The sequence below is a fragment of the Sus scrofa genome, chromosome 6 (assembly GCF_054392235.1).
Source record: "Sus scrofa isolate SSC_HxYL_T2T_F1_AM1 chromosome 6, Sscrofa_HxYL_maternal_Yorkshire_Landrace_v2.0, whole genome shotgun sequence".
Classification (NCBI taxonomy): Eukaryota; Metazoa; Chordata; class Mammalia; order Artiodactyla; family Suidae; genus Sus; species Sus scrofa.
Genome location: NC_139388.1, coordinates 172337683 through 172352604, shown reverse-complemented (window position 1 = coordinate 172352604; position 14922 = coordinate 172337683). Strand labels below are relative to the sequence as shown.

The 14922-nt window shown below is 54.8% G+C and overlaps 1 protein-coding gene and 1 long non-coding RNA gene across 6 annotated transcripts; one reads left to right on the top strand and one right to left on the bottom strand.

Moving 5' to 3' along the window:
* Nucleotides 1-8118: 8118 nt before the first annotated feature.
* Nucleotides 8119-11611, bottom strand: C6H1orf210 (chromosome 6 C1orf210 homolog). 5 transcript variants are annotated; one of them, XM_003128076.5, is made up of 4 exons: nucleotides 11272-11611; nucleotides 10139-10231; nucleotides 9200-9316; nucleotides 8119-9076 (listed from the first exon to the last, which is right to left on the bottom strand). In XM_003128076.5, the coding sequence occupies exons 3-4, from the start codon at nucleotides 9216-9218 to the stop codon at nucleotides 8757-8759; spliced, it is 339 nt and encodes a 112-aa protein (XP_003128124.1). In that variant the 5' UTR covers nucleotides 9219-9316; nucleotides 10139-10231; nucleotides 11272-11611; the 3' UTR covers nucleotides 8119-8756. The 5 variants fall into 5 exon arrangements, with proteins under 5 accessions (XP_003128124.1, XP_003128123.1, XP_084821507.1 ...); XM_003128075.5 differs by having other exon boundaries at nucleotides 11364-11611; XM_084965381.1 differs by lacking the exon at nucleotides 11272-11611 and adding an exon at nucleotides 10699-10814.
* LOC110261245 (uncharacterized) lies at nucleotides 11454-14146 on the top strand. The gene is made up of 2 exons (XR_002345241.2): nucleotides 11454-11627; nucleotides 11948-14146. It is a non-coding gene; the product is annotated as an uncharacterized LOC110261245 (long non-coding RNA).
* The last annotated feature ends 776 nt before the right edge of the window (nucleotides 14147-14922 follow it).

The window sequence follows — 14922 nt, the reverse complement described above, 5'->3', positions numbered from 1 at the left end:
TGGCTGGGTCTGCGTCCTGCTCTGTGTGTCACCTAGCTCCTGACACGGACCTGGCGCACGGTAGGACGCGGGCGGGTGGAGGAAGGACTCAGCCGGCTGAGACCCACCTGCAACTGGGAAGAGGAGGGAAGGGAGCCCGCTGTCTGCTGCTGGCCCTGAATCTTTCCCTCCTGAGGTCCCACACTCTCTGCCCCAGAAACTCGCATCCTTCCTGGGCTCCCCAGAGGGAGCTCTCCATCCATCACCCAACTCCTGGGCCATTCGAGGACCACAGATCCCTCTCCATCCTATGAAACAGGAATGGAGCCTCGTTTCCATGGAGATGGGATTGAACGCTTTCACAAGATTTCTAAGAGAAAACAGAAACACAGAGGCCGAAAACTTGGGAAGGGGAAGGGGACCACAGGATAACGTCTGAAGGAGCCGCTACTGTGGGTCCGGCCCTTGTCAGGCTCACCCGGGAAGGAGAGCATGGTTCCTGCCCACAGAGGACCTATTCCAAAGGGCAGTGGCAGTCGGCATCTACACACCCAGCCGTAACACGAGCTGAGTGCTAAGAGCTGGGCGGAGGCCCCAGGTAGGGCAGAAAGGCAACTACTTCCTCATTCACCAAAGCCGACCCATGACCTCCCACCTCCAGCCTGTTTGCTCAAAGCATCTCTCACTAAACCTCATCTTGGTCCCCGTCGCAACCAGTCACCACCGGCCCCTCTGCTCTCTCTCTAAAGCAGCCCCTTCTGTCTCCCATCTGATTAAGGTTCTGTGACCCAGGAGTTCTCGCTGTGGCTCAGCTGGTTACGAACCCGACTAGTACCCATGAGGACCCAGGTTCGATCCCTGGCCCCACTCAGGGGGTTAAGGCTCCAGCGTTGCCGTGAGCTGTGGTGTGGGTTGCAGACGTGGCTTGCATCCCATGTTGCTGTGGCTGTGGTGTAGGCCAGCAGCTGCAGCTCCAATTCGACCCCTAGCCTGGGAACTACCATATGCCATATGTGCAGCCCTAAAAGGCAAACAAATAAGCAAACAAACAAAAAATCCATCAGTTCACCCACTTCTTGGCAGAGTCCACAACCCCTTAGCCCGCTGCCCCAACCTTTGGTCCCACCCCTCAAAACAAACCTCGGTGTGGATGAACCCCTCCATCTTCCTTCACGGTACCTGCCGCCTCGGCGCAGCAGGTGCTAGAGAAACCCACACAGCCTGGTGTCACCCTGATGCCCCATCAGCCATCTCATCCAGGTCTGAAGCTCAGCTCCTCTGTTACGCCGGGTCTCCCTGGCCGGCTTCTGCTCCTACACGGCCCTCGGCTTCTCTCCACTCCCTTCGCACCCCAGCATCCCCCCTCCGCAGCCCCCATCGCTGCTCTCTGCAGACGACTTGGCCTCCCTCGTGGTGAGAAAATGAGAGCCGTGGGGCGGGAAGCCTCCACGTGCCTCCGCGACATCCCTCCCTCTACTTCCATCTGTCAAAGAGTCCCAGCTGAGGAATTTAGACTTTGTCCCCAGGACGCCAAGAAACAGGAAGACTTTAATTAGGGGAGGACTCTGACCAGCATAGAACGGTGGCCTCGCTGGCTGCTGTGTGAAGCCAGGATTGGTCTTAGGAGAAACAAGAGTAAGAAGAAAGGGCCAAAGAGTCCCCAGAAGGGCCGTCTCGGCTGGCCCCCGAGGGGTGAGAGAGAGCTGGCCAAGCTAGGGAGGTTGGGAAGAGGATTCCAGAAAGAAGGAATGGCAGAGGGGCCCCGAGACAAGAGAAGCGGCCCTTTGGGTCTCTCCTGGGCTTCAGGGCCTCCCTAGCGCGTGGCACGGTTTCTTAAGGCCGTGAGGAAGCCAGTGAAGAATTGCAAGCCAAGGAATGGCCTGGCCAGAACTCTATTTTAGGACAATGATTCTGCCTCCCGCAGAGAGAATTCATTGGAAGGGGCAAAGATGGAGGCGGGGAATCGGTTGGTTGGTGCCACCTCGGGATGTGAGATGACAAGGGAGGAGCTTCTCAGACCTGGGGGGGGACAAACAGCACAGGTTCGATGGGACTGACGGGTCTTTGTGACTGACCAGAGGAGCTTCTTTAGGATGGGACAGATGCGATGGGTCCTTGTTGATAGAAAGAGAATTTTAAGATACAAGGTAGAGTCTCTTAAACGCCCCTGAGTGGGGAGGAAGGGAGGGCGGATCCAGGCCCCCAGTGGGGGGACTGGGCTCACCGATCTCCTGTCCTTCGTTTGATAGGAGAGAAGGAGGAATGTGGACACGGGTAAGTTTGTGGGTTTTGTAGAAGGAAACTGACCAATAATGACCCTCTGCGTGAGGTAGAGGCCATTCTAAGGAGCCGATGTGGAGATGGACCAAGAAAACAGCAAGATTGCCGGAGGCCTTGTGAGCCCACGGGAGGCTGGAGACCCTGCATGAATGGGGCATGGCCTGGGCCATGGCGGGGTTGCCTCAACAGCACACCAAGGGCCGGATGCAGACCTCGGGCTGGGGTGTCACCTGGAGTGTGCAATGGTGACATGATAGGGCAGGAAAGCCGAGGGGAACGGCAACAGAGAGGTTGATACAAAGGGCCCTGTAACCTAAAGTGGTGTTGGGTGAAGAGGAAAAACAAGGAACTGACAGAGAGAGTGTAGAATGGTCTGGACCTCCTAGAGGCTCCCTTGGGGAGAGTTCCCTTGTGGCTCAGTGGGTTAAGGATCCGGCGTTTTCACTGCAGAAGCTCAGGTCACTGCTGTGGCACAGGTTCAATTCCTGGCTCAGGAACTTCCCATGCCAAAAAGGCACAGCTGAAAGAAGGAGAAGGAAAAGAAGAAGGAGAAGGAGGGAATTCCCATCGTAGTGCAGTGGAAACAAATCCCACTGGGAACAATGAGTGTTCAATCCTTGGCCTCGCTCAGTGGGTTAAGGATCTGGTGTTGCCATGACCTGTGCTGTAGGTCACAGACATGGCTTGGATCTCGCGTTGCTGTGGCTGTGGCGTAGGCCGGCGGCTGCAGCTCCAATTGACCCCTAGCCTGGGAACCTCCATATGATGCGGGCACAGCCCTAAAAAGACAAAAAAAGAAAAAACAAGGAAAAGAAGAAGAAGCACCACTGGGTAGCGGATGAGGTGGACAGACGGAGACAGACCACTTGTTCCTCCTGGGTCGTCTGGGTGTCTGGATACTGAAAGAACATGTTCCGGAAACTTCCAGATCAGTTCCGGTCCAGGTGGCCCTTCCATCCCATCTTGTCACCCCCCTCATAGGATGAGGCACACTGAAAGACATGAATTAGAAGCTCTAGGAGTTCCTGTCGGGGCTCAGTGGTTAACGAATCTGTCTAGGAACCATGAGGTTTCAGGTTCAATCCCTGGCCTCGCTCAGTGGGCTAAGGATCCGGTGTTGCCGTGAGCTGTGGTGTAGGTCATGGATGCGGCTCGGATCCTGCGTTGCTGTGGCTGTGGTGTAGGTCAGCAAGCCGTAGCTCTGATTAGACCCCTAGTCTGGGAACCTCCGTATGTCTTTCAGTGTGCGGACCGAATCTTTTCTGACCTGAGTCCTGGGAAACTACCATTTGAATCCCAGCCCACATCGAATTAGGAGGGAGGAGGCTTGGCAACTCTTTCTTCAGAGTTAAGACTGATCTGTTGTTGGGAAAATTGCCCTGGACGGTGCCCTGGAGTGTGCCCGTGAGGATATGGCTAATGCTTGCCGTTGCTTTGCTCTGTTCACGTGTCACTCATGTAATCCCACAGCTGTGTGAGGCAAGGACTGTTACAAGCCTCCTTTTCCTGAGAAGAAATGGGAGCACCGAGGGGGTAGGTAACCTGCCCGAGGCCACACAGGATGTAAGTGGCAGAGCTGGGGTTTGAATCCAGGTACTCTGTGCTCTCAACTCAGCTTCTTTGACATCATGTCTGTGGCTTGTGCGACCCCTGCCTTCGGCCTCCACGCAAGGACAAAGGGACATAGGATGAGGCTTTGCTTTGGGAGCAGCAGGATGCGGCAGCGGTGGCTGGGCTGTCCCCTGCAGTCAGATCTGGGTTGGGGTCCCAGGGAAGAGAAGGTAGTGACAGCTGCTGAGGGGTGAGGACGGGATGCAGGGCAGGGGACAGAGGGGGGCCAGAGTCTGAAGCCAGAGGAGGGCAGACCAGAGGGAGCCCTGGCTGAGTCCCCAGCCTTCCAGCTGGTCCCAGCATCCCTGGGCCTCTGAATCTGGACCCTACAGGTGCCCCCTCCTCGTGACTGGCACCAGGTGTGCAGAGAACAGCAGGAAGCACTTCTCAGGGGAGTCCAGCAGGGCCTCTCTCACGGCCCCAGGTTCTCGTGACCCCGACACCCTGCGCAGCCAGGCAGGCATGCTGTCCACAGCAGCTTCTGAGAGGAGCCCTTCCCTGCCAGCCCTCCTTGGCGCTGGGCTTGGGAAAAGTGACTTCTCACCTGGGCGGGGGCCCATCCCTCCACTTGGATCTGACTCCAGTCCCAAAGCTGTAACCTTCCTGGCGCAGACCTGCAGGCAGCGCAGCCCCTCCGGGTGGGCCTTGGCGGTGCACAGGAAGGCAGGGGACAGACCCAGCTGTCTTCCCAGCAGCTCCTCCCCCCAAGAGGCCAGGACTCACTCTGCTATTCAGGGTCCTCTCCAGGGTCTCAGGCGAGGGCAGCCTCTGCCGTTGTCCCCCCCACAGGGACTTCCTGGGCCTGCGAGGGTCAGCCGTCTCTGGCCTGGGGAACAATTGCTAGAGCTGAGCTCCCCGCCTCCCTGGCTGCTTCTCCCCAAGCTCTCCTGCTGCGTCTCCCTCTGTGGACAGTGTTTCCTGCTCCATCCGCTGCCCCCTCCCTGGGGGTCTTATTCACTCCCAGGGCCCAGTGACCCTACGGCCGGTAACTGCCAAACCCATGTCTATAGACGGGACTTTGCCCCGTGAATCCAGCTGCCCTGGGAGCGCCCCCTGGAAATCCCACTTCCGGCATTGAATCCTCGCGCCCCCAAAGCCAGCTCCTCCTTAAGCACCCAGCCAACTAGAAACCAGGGCACCTTCTTTGACCCCTACTCCCCACATCCAGCAGCCAAAAGACCTGTCAACTCTGCCCCTGTCCCATCTCTGGAATCTCGGTTCCCTGTGCCACACCTTAGTTACATCTAATCACCTCTCTCTCTAATCCACCCCCACGCAGCATCACCCTCTTTTTCGGCACTGCCGCGGGCACCCTCACACCTCCACTGTAGGCTTCCTTGAGCTCCTGCCTTTTTCCCAAGCACCCACCCCCACCTCAGTCCGCCCTCGCTTTCTCTCTCTGCTGGCTCTTTCCTCAAAGGCTAACACTGCATCCAGTGGACGGATGCGCATGGCCGCCCAGGTCCTGACCACTTCCCCTTGTCTGGCCGGGACTGACCTGGAACGAAGAGGTGGGCTCCCCAAACCACAAACGGGCTGCAGGAGCCTTGCCCCCCCTGGTCAGATACTCACCCCAAGCTTGACCCAAGCTATAGGCCCATCAGAGTCTATCTCCTCAGTACTTGAAACCCAGAATCAAGAGTTTGGGAGTGTCCGTTGTGACTCAGTGGTAACAAACCCAACTAGTATCCATGAGGACACATGTTCGATCCCTGGCCTCATTCAGTGGGTTAAGGATCCAGCATTGCCATGAGCTGTGGTGCAGGTCGCAGACACGGCTAGGATCCTCCGTCGCTGTGGCTGTAGCATAGACCTGCAGCTACAGCTCCGGTTCGACCCCTAGCCTGGGAACTTACATATGCCACGAGTGCAGTCCTTAAAAAAAGAGAGAGAGAGAGAGAGTTTTCGAATCCTGGGCATGGAGTCTTTTATTTATTTATTTATTTATTTATTTATTTATTTATCTTTTGTCTTTTTTTAGGGCCACCACCTGCAGCATGTGGAGGTTCCTAGGCTAGGGGGTCCAGTCAGAGCTGTAGCCACCGGTCTACACCACAGCCACAGCAACGCCAGTTCTGAGCCACATCTACGACCTACACCACAGCTCATGGCAGTGCTGGTTCCTTAACCCACTGAGCGAGGCCAGGGATTGAACCTGCAACCTCCTGGTTCCTAGTCGGATTTGTTTCCGCTGCACCACAATGGGAACTCCCCAGGCATGGAGTCTTATAAATGCCCATGAATGACAGAGCACTAGAGGTCCCATGCCTGACCTCAGGTGGCTGTGCCCTCCTGCTTCCTGCCATCCTGAGTCAGCTGTCTCTTTAATTCTCCCCCAGATTCCTCTCCTTTGCTTATAACCAAAAGGAGCTTAACTCAGGTCTCTGCCATCCTGAAACTGCCTTCCCGGAGTTCCCGCTGGGACGAAGCGAGATCATTGGCGTCTGTGCAGCCCAAGGACCCGGGTTTAATCCCCGGCCCGGCACTCTGGGTCAAAGGATGCACAGCTGCAGCTCAGATCTGATCCCTGGCCCGGGAATTCCGTGTGCTGATGGGCAGCCAAAAAAATTTAAAAAGGAAAAAGAAGGTAGGAAAGAAGAAAGAAAGGAAAGGAAACTGCCTCCCTTGCCCCAAACTCCCCATCAGCAACTACGTCCCGGTCCTTCTTCTCTCTGCCAAGGTTCTTGACAAAGTCTCTCACGTCTAACTCCACCCCCTCACCTTTCATCCACTCACCCTCAGCCCGTGGTAATTCAACAAAGTCAACAAATATTGACATGGCATCAGCTGTGTGTGAGACCCTAAGAATGAGGGGCCGCCTGTGGCCTCAAAGAATTCACCCTTTAGCCCAGTATGGGGTAAATGCGAATTTGAATAAAGATTAAAGTATTGGTACAGCCACTTTGGAGAACAATATGAAGCTTTCTTAAAGAAACAAAAATAGGAGTTGCCGTCAGGGGGCAGTGGGTTAAAGGATCTGGCATTGCCGAAGGTGTGGCATAAGTTGCAGCTCTGGCTCAGATTCAGTCCCTAGCCTGGGAACGTCCATATGCCGTGGATGGGGCCATAAAATCTTTAAACACTTTTTGATTAAAAATTTAAAAAACCGAAAATAGAGCTTCCCTATGATTCTGCAATCCCACCCCTGGGTAGATACTTAGAGAAAACCGTAATTTGAAAATATGCATGCACCTCAATGTTCATGGCAAATTATTTACAGCAGCCACGACACAGCAGCAATCTAGATGCCTATGGACAGAGGAATGAATAAAGAAGACGTGGTGCGCATACACACACACACACACACACACACACACACACAATGGAATATTACTCAGCCATAAAAATGAAATAATGCCATTTTCAGCAACCCGGATGGATTTAGAGATTATCACACTACGTGAAGTCAGTCAGAGAATGACAAATAAACGATATCACTTATATGTGGAATCTAAAAAATTGATACAAATAAACTTATTTGTAAAACAGAAACAGACCCACAGACATAAACAACAAACGTACAGTTACCAGAGGGGAGCGGCGGCAAAAGAGGGATAAACTAGGAGATTGGGATGAGCACATGCACATAAAATAGATCATCAATAGGGACCGACTCTATAGCACAGGGAACCACACTCAATATTTTCTAATAACCCATAAGGGAAATCAATCTGAAAAAGAAAAATATATATGTGTGTGTGTGTAATCGAATCACTATGCTGTATTCTTGAAAGTAAGACAACATTGTAAATCAATTATACTTCAATTTTTAAAACCCACACATTTACTTTCAAAAAGATCAAGATGCGGAGTTCCCATCGTGGCTTAGTGGTAACAAACTCGACTAGTATCCATGAGTATGTGGGTTCGATCCCTGGCCTCCCTCAGTGGGTTAAGGATCCGGTGTTGCCTTGAGCTGTGGTATAGGTTGCAGATGCAGCTCAGATCCCAAGTTGCTGTGGCTGTGGCGTAGGCCTGCAGCTGCAGCTCCACTTCCATCCCTAGCCCAGGAACTTCCATATGCTGCAGGTGCAGCCATAAAAAAGAAAAATAATAGCAAAAAAACTAAATAAGATCAAAATTAAACATGACAAGGGACTGATAGAGAAACTCAAGTGTTATGGGAGCCAGGGGCTCTGGAAAAGTCTCTCAGGGAGGGGATGTCCAGGCAGGGTCACAGCTTTGAGAGTCGCGCAACATTTTCATGCACAAATTTCAGTTCGGGAAAATAAAAAATGAGTGACTTCCTTTTATTCTTGTTTAAAGTGAAAATAAATTTATTAATACCTGTGGAAACAGAATATATTATAACCATTTCGATTACCCACTTTATTGATGGGAAAACAATCTCAGTAAGAAACTTGGCACCCTGGTTTTCATCTGCTGAAATGGGACCGTCTGAGCGCATCTGAAATGCTGGCAGGTGGGCAGGCCACACAGGGTCGACTGGCCAGGGATTTTCATCACTGTTACAGAGGATGAGCGCATCCTCTATGTTAGGGAGAACAAGAGGGCAGAGAGGCAGAGGAGCAAAAGAAACAGCAGCGTAGGAGGGGGAGGAATCCGAAGGAATTGGCTCAGTAGGGAGGAAGTCAGGGACCAGTGACAAAGGAAACCAAGGGCTGGCAGAGACCTGATTTCACGGTCAGGCCCTTGGTGGGCAGTATCCTGAGGGCGGCAGGGAGCCATTGAGGGCTACTGAGCAAGGGATGGTCATGCGTGGTTCACTTTGGTGCCTAGCATCAAGGAAGGGACACTGCTCTCCTCCCGGTCAGCCCTGAAGCCCTGGCCACCAATCCCTGAGACTTGTGGTCCCACCGAGGAGTATCTGCCAGCCTTAAGCTCTCAGGCTTCGGGGTGGGGGTGGGCAGGGCCAACGACAGGGCTCAGAGGGAGAAGTGATCCCTGCTTCCCTCCAGCCCCAGCCCGCCAGCCCCGGGCTGAATGTAATTGTCCTCGATGAAGCCATCATCCTCCTCTTCACCCACCTGGGGGCGGTTCCCCTTGCCCGTCCCAGACAGCGGGCGGTGCTGGTAGCTGGCGCGGTATTTGCGGCAGAGGTGGCATTTGGCAGCAAGTGCAATGAGCAGAGAGAGGACCACGGCTCCCAACACAACCCCTACCAGCACAGGCCACGCCCGGGCCCCGCCGCCCGGTCCAGGGGCCACCGCTGATGTTGTGGGGAGCTCCGAGGGCCCCACAAGGGCTGCAAAGAAAGGGACGGCATGACAGACGGGGCCCTGGATCGGCTCCCTGGGAAACCCGGGAGGAGAGGGGGCCAGGTCCTCCCTCCGACCCCCGCCTCGGCCTCCCTCCCGCTGTCACTCACTTCCGTTTGCCTCACTCATGGAGGGGCCAGAAGACACTGGTGAGCCTCAGCCTCTGCCAGAAGAGCCCAGGCTCTAAGGAGACTCCCAGCTGCCAGGCAGCCCCGGAGCACAGAGTTCTAGAACATACACACACGTGCGGGTGTCAGGGACGGCCACAGGCCACGCTCACAGCCGTGCTGAGACGCTGCACAAACGCTGGAGACCGGGCCACTGACCATAACCAGTGGCCCACACAGGAGCAAAACAAGCCGGACCATGGAAACCGGCTGTTGGTAAGGCAGCATCAGGAAGTGGCTGGGGAAAGAACTCACGGCTGGAACTCACTGAACACAACTGATGATTCGGGCATCAGAATGTGCTCCCAGAACCCTGTAATGTGGGTACAAACGTTACGCCCACCTACAGGTGAGGCCTCTGAGAGGTGCGCTCACTCAGTCGACGGCCCAGGATCTGAACCCAGGTCTCAGCCCCCAGGCTGCTCCTGGGCTTGGGAAACTGAGGCTGGGAGGTGGGGGCAGAGGCAGTCCAGGCTTCCAGAGGTGGGACAACTGCATTTGCTTGGAGCGAAGGGGCCAAAGCGGAGCCCATGCATGGATGACGGCGCCAGTCCCCACACGGACAGGAGCCCCCAGACACAGTCAGGGCAGCCCTGGCCCTGCCCCTGAGTCAGGAGCCCTGCTCCCCCACCAGGCAGCGCCCCTGTCCATTCACCTCTGTCCCAGGGGGTGGGGCGCTGCCTTCAGGGAGTAGCTAAAGGCAGGTCAACTGCATCAGGAAGTTCTCTGGCTGAGAGTCTCCGGGGCTGGGGAGGATCTGGAGGAGCAGCTGAATTAAGGGACTAACTGGAGGAAGAGCATCGGAGTCAGAGGAGCAGCTGGGGGAGCAGCACTCGAACCTGGGGAATACCCAGAGGAAGAGCGTCTGAGTTAGGGAAGTACCTGGAGGGTGAACAGCCGGGCTGGAGACAAGCTGTGGGCAGAGCGACTGAATCAGAGGGGGTTCTGGGAGGAGCATCCAAGCGAGGGAAGGACCTAGGAGAGACGCGCCGACTTTAGGGGACAGCGGTCATATTCTCTCATATGGCCGTCCTCACGCCAGCCTCCTCCTGCCTCCCAGCGGTCCCTGAGCCCCGGGAGCTCTTCCTCTCGATATCCCTTGAAGGCCTGTGGCCCTCCCCTGCACCCTGACCCCACCGCCCACCCAAACCAGCTTCGTCTTCCATCTCAACTCTTGCAACAGCCTCCGAACACGTCTCTCACCCCTTCCTCAGAGGGATGACGGGTCTGGGACCCAAATCGGACCCCATCAGCCCCCTGCTCAAAAATCCTTCGAGAGCTCCCCAGGCCCTTGCAGTCCAGCATTCATTCCCTCCCTCAGTTCCCTACACACACACACACACACACACACACACACACACACACACACACACACGCCTCGCCTCACCCTCTTGTTCCCCAGCCTCCCCCTCCTCAGCTGTGGAGTCCCCCATCCCCCATACCTGCCTGTGACGTTGTCCCAGGACCCCCTCCTCACCCCCTCACCGTCCTGCCCCGTCAGTCACAGTCGGCCAGCTCCTAGACGGGAGCTCTCTGGGCAGGGGCTGGACAGGTGAATGTGTGCCCAGGGGCTGGCAGAGAACTTGGCAGTCAGCTGCTCAGTGCATGTTTGTGAGACGTGAGAATACGGGGGTGGGAGGGCTTAGAAACGAGAGGTAAATCATTCACTCATCCACTCATCAACAAACATTCACTGGGTGTGCACTGTGGGCCCCACACTAGGCACTGGGTCCTCAGAACAAATTGCTAAATTGAAATGAGTTGAATTGAACCTGCTATTTCTAAGATTTCACTTGGACTCCTTTCCTTCCCGCCCTGTCCCTCTGAATTCTTGCCAACAAAACACACAAACACACAGGCACACATGCTATCACTGCACCCCTTCTGGTCCCATTTCTTCCACCGACAAACACACCCCCACCCTGATTTGTGGCTCCTTTCCTGCTCCGAGGAGCCCCAGGAGATCTGCGGGTTCCCCCTCCCAGCCCCCCAATGTCTTCCCTTCTGCTCCCCACCTGGAGGAACTGTGCACAGTCCGCGGAGGAGCTTCCGGTTAGGGCCGGCAGGACCAGGTGAGGGGGCGGGCCAGAACTGTCGCTTGACTCACCTGGGGACGCAGCGGGCAGGCGGGGCCTAAGCCGCAGGTGAGGGCGGAGGGCAGCGCCTCCAATCGGGAGGACTAATTCTACATCTTCCCAGCTTTTGCCGAGAACCTTCTGGCGCAGGCCTCTTCCCCACCTCCGGTGCTGGGGCGAGGGGCTCGTGCAGCTGGGATCCAGAGAGGGGGCCCACGGACCCTAGGAGGGGCAGTCTTCGGCAGGCAGCCGCTCCGGCGGGCGGCCCTGATAAACAAGTGAATTTCCGGTAACAGGTACAAAGTCCAGACTTGAAGCGGGAGCTCTGCAGGCCTGTGAAGGCGGCGGACCGGAACCGGAGGGGAGGGGGCAGGCATGCTCCGGGCAAAGCCAGAGGGACCAAGGACACTCGGAACTGCTGCCAAAATGGGTGTGTGCGTGTGTGTGTGTTAGTGTGTGTGTGTTTGTAGGGATGTGGAGGTCACTGAATAGTGTGAGTTCAGAGGTCTTTTGAGTAGGAGCCCCCGTCTGGATCTCAAGGATTCTGTGACCCCACAAATCTAGGCTCTGAATTCTTCTTTTTTTTTTTTTTTTTTTTTTTTTTTGGTCTTTTTAGGAAAAAAAGGTTCCCAGGCTAGGGGTCCAGTCGGAGCTGCAGCTGCCAACCTGCACCAGAGCTACAGCAACGCGTGATCCCAGCCGCGTCTTCCACCTACACCACAGCTCACGGCAGCGCAGGAGCCTTAATCTCTGAGGGAGGCCAGGGATCGAACCCGCGTCCTCATGGAGGCTAGTCGTATTCACTAACCGCTGAGCCACGGCGGGAACTCCCTGAACTTCTGCCTTCTGCCTTTTCCCTCTTCCCCAAGTCTAGTGCCTCCCTGTTTTTTTTAGACCCTCAGGGAGTCACCTTCCCAGAGCGCTCATCCCCCAGCAAGCCCCGCCTCCCCTTGGCAAGCTCCACCTCCACCCCACAAGCCACGCCTCCCCACTAGCTCCACCTATCACAGCTCTTTTCTCATTATCTTGTAAATATCTTGTAAATATTTCTTCCCCTTGCTGCCTCCCCTGTGAGCCGGGGAGCTCTCCCAGGATGGGGCCAAGTTTGAGCCTCTGGATTCCCAGCTCCTGACACTGGGGAGGTTCTCAGTAAGCGTCTAGGGGAAGTGTTCCAGGAGCTTAGCCACGCTGGCCCAGGAGTTCGCAGGGCACAGGGGAGCAAGGCCTGCGGCCAAGGGTCTGCAAGTGGCCACGGTACTACTGCGGCTGCAGTGCAGAGACCGGTTCATGCAGGACCTTGAAGATCTTGGCACCGACCTTGACCGCGTACTCTACACGTCACACTGTGTGCTGCAGCCACACCAAACTGCTCTCTACTCCTAGAACCCACCAGGCTCTCATCTTCCAGGCTTTGCCTGCACTCTTCCTGGGACCCCTGCTTTCCTCCAACACCCCCCCCAACATGTCCACCTCCCCCTGGCTGACGGTGCCTCCCAGGCCCCCTTATCATTCAGGCCCCAGATTAGATTAGATTAGATCCCTCTTTATCTAGACGACCTCTCCCCCATTTTTTGTACTTTTAGGGCCACACCTAGGGTATATGGAGGTTCCCAGGCAGGGAGCTGCACCTGCCGACCTACACCACAGCCAGATCTGAGCCACGTCTGCCACCTCACCACGGCTCACGGCAACGCCGGATCTGAGCCACATCTGCAAACGACAACATGGCTCGTGACAACGCCAGATCCTTAACCCACCAAGTGAGGCCAGGGATCAAACCTGCGTCGTCATGGATGCTAGTCAGATTCGTTTCCGTTGAGGCACGCTGGGAACTCCCTAGACCCCTTCTAGATTCTCTCCTTCTTTTATGCCCCTGGAAGACCCTGGCCCTTCTCCTTCATAACCCTGACTACACAGTATGGTGTTTTCTCTTTATTGGGCAGAGTCCCCTGTGAGCCTATAAACTCTGGGGGTAGGGTCTGTGTCTATCTTGTTCCCTTCATATCCCTTATATCTAAAATGACAACAAAAAATACTCCTGAAATAAATGAATGGGAGGAACGTGAATATACCCTGGATGAGGCGTGAAGAGCCGAGGGAGGTTTAGGGTTTGGGGTTTTGTTTTTTTTGTTTTGTTTTGCTTTCGAGGGCCACACCTGTGGCATATGGAAGTTCCCAGGCCAGGAGTCAAATCAGAGCTACAGCTGCCGGCCTACACCACAGCCACAGCAACACCAGATCTGAGCCACGTCTGCCACCTCACCACAGCTCACGGCAATGCCGGATCCTTAACCGACTGAGCGAGGCCAGGGATCGAACCTGAGTCCTCATGGATACTAGTCGGGTTGGTTATCACTGAGCCGTGATAGGAACCCCTAGGGTTTTGGTTTGATTTTGAAGCAGGGAAATCATAGGATTCAGAAGACATCCACTGAACGCCTACCACGTCCTCAGCTCTGGGTCTGGCGTTTCTTTTATTTGTTTTTAAATTGAAGTATTCATATAGCATAATCTGGTTCACATAACAAAAAATTCACCATATCAGTCAATTAGTCATTTTCAGCTCACAAGGTAGTGACATTTCGTACATGCCGAATGCTGCACAACCCGCACTTAGCTAGTTCTTAAACATTTTCATCACGCAGAAGGGACTCCCCCTACTCATCAAGCAGCCACTCCTCATTTCTCCATCTTCCAGCAACCTCAAATCTGCTTTGTGTCTCTACAGATTTGCCTATTCTGGATATGCCACGCCAATGTAATCACATTTGCACCAGCTTTTTAATAAACCAGTTCATGTAATGCTCCTAAACTGTACCCCAAGCTAGATGGTAATTACTCCCCTAACAAATGAGGAAAATGAGGCCATCAGAAGGTAATTTGCATGAAGCCCCACAGAACAAAACAAGCAAAGGTCTGCACATCCATCGGCCAGCCATTTAGTCTATGACTATTTATCACATGCCCACCACAGAGCCACAGCCAGCCCATACAGCACACACTGGAAAATAGCAGAAGGCAACTTGCTAAATGCCCCTGCAGCATGGACAGCAAGGGGCAAGCTAAATATGAGTACCTGCCAGCCCCTCAGCCAAGAGCTCTGATGCAGTGAACAACCTTTACAACCTTCCAGGGCAGCCTGGCAACCGTGTGGCGGGCTCTGTGCTTGCAGCCGGGGACCGAGTTCCTGCCACCATGCAGCTTTCATTCTGGTGGTGAAGAGAGACAATACACAAGGGAAGAAAGAAATGCAGCCATTCCAGATGATGGTTCATAATATGGAGAAAGTAAAATGGAGTAAAATAAAATTCAAGTAACGGGGTTGGGGAGGGGCTGTTACTTTACATTAGCTCGTCGGAGAAAGAGGAGACTTGCTGAAGAGGGGATGTTTGAGCTGAGGTCTGAATAGCATTAGCAATATGCCAACATCTGGGGGAAGAGCGTTCTAGAAAGAGGGAACAGCTGGAGAAGCAAGAGCATGGCTTGTTCGCACAACAGAAGGAGGTTGGCTGTAAAAAGGTCGGTAAGTGGGGAAAGATGGGAGAAGCTGCCGGAGGGGCCTGTCCGGGGCCAGCTCAGCAGGGGGCCACG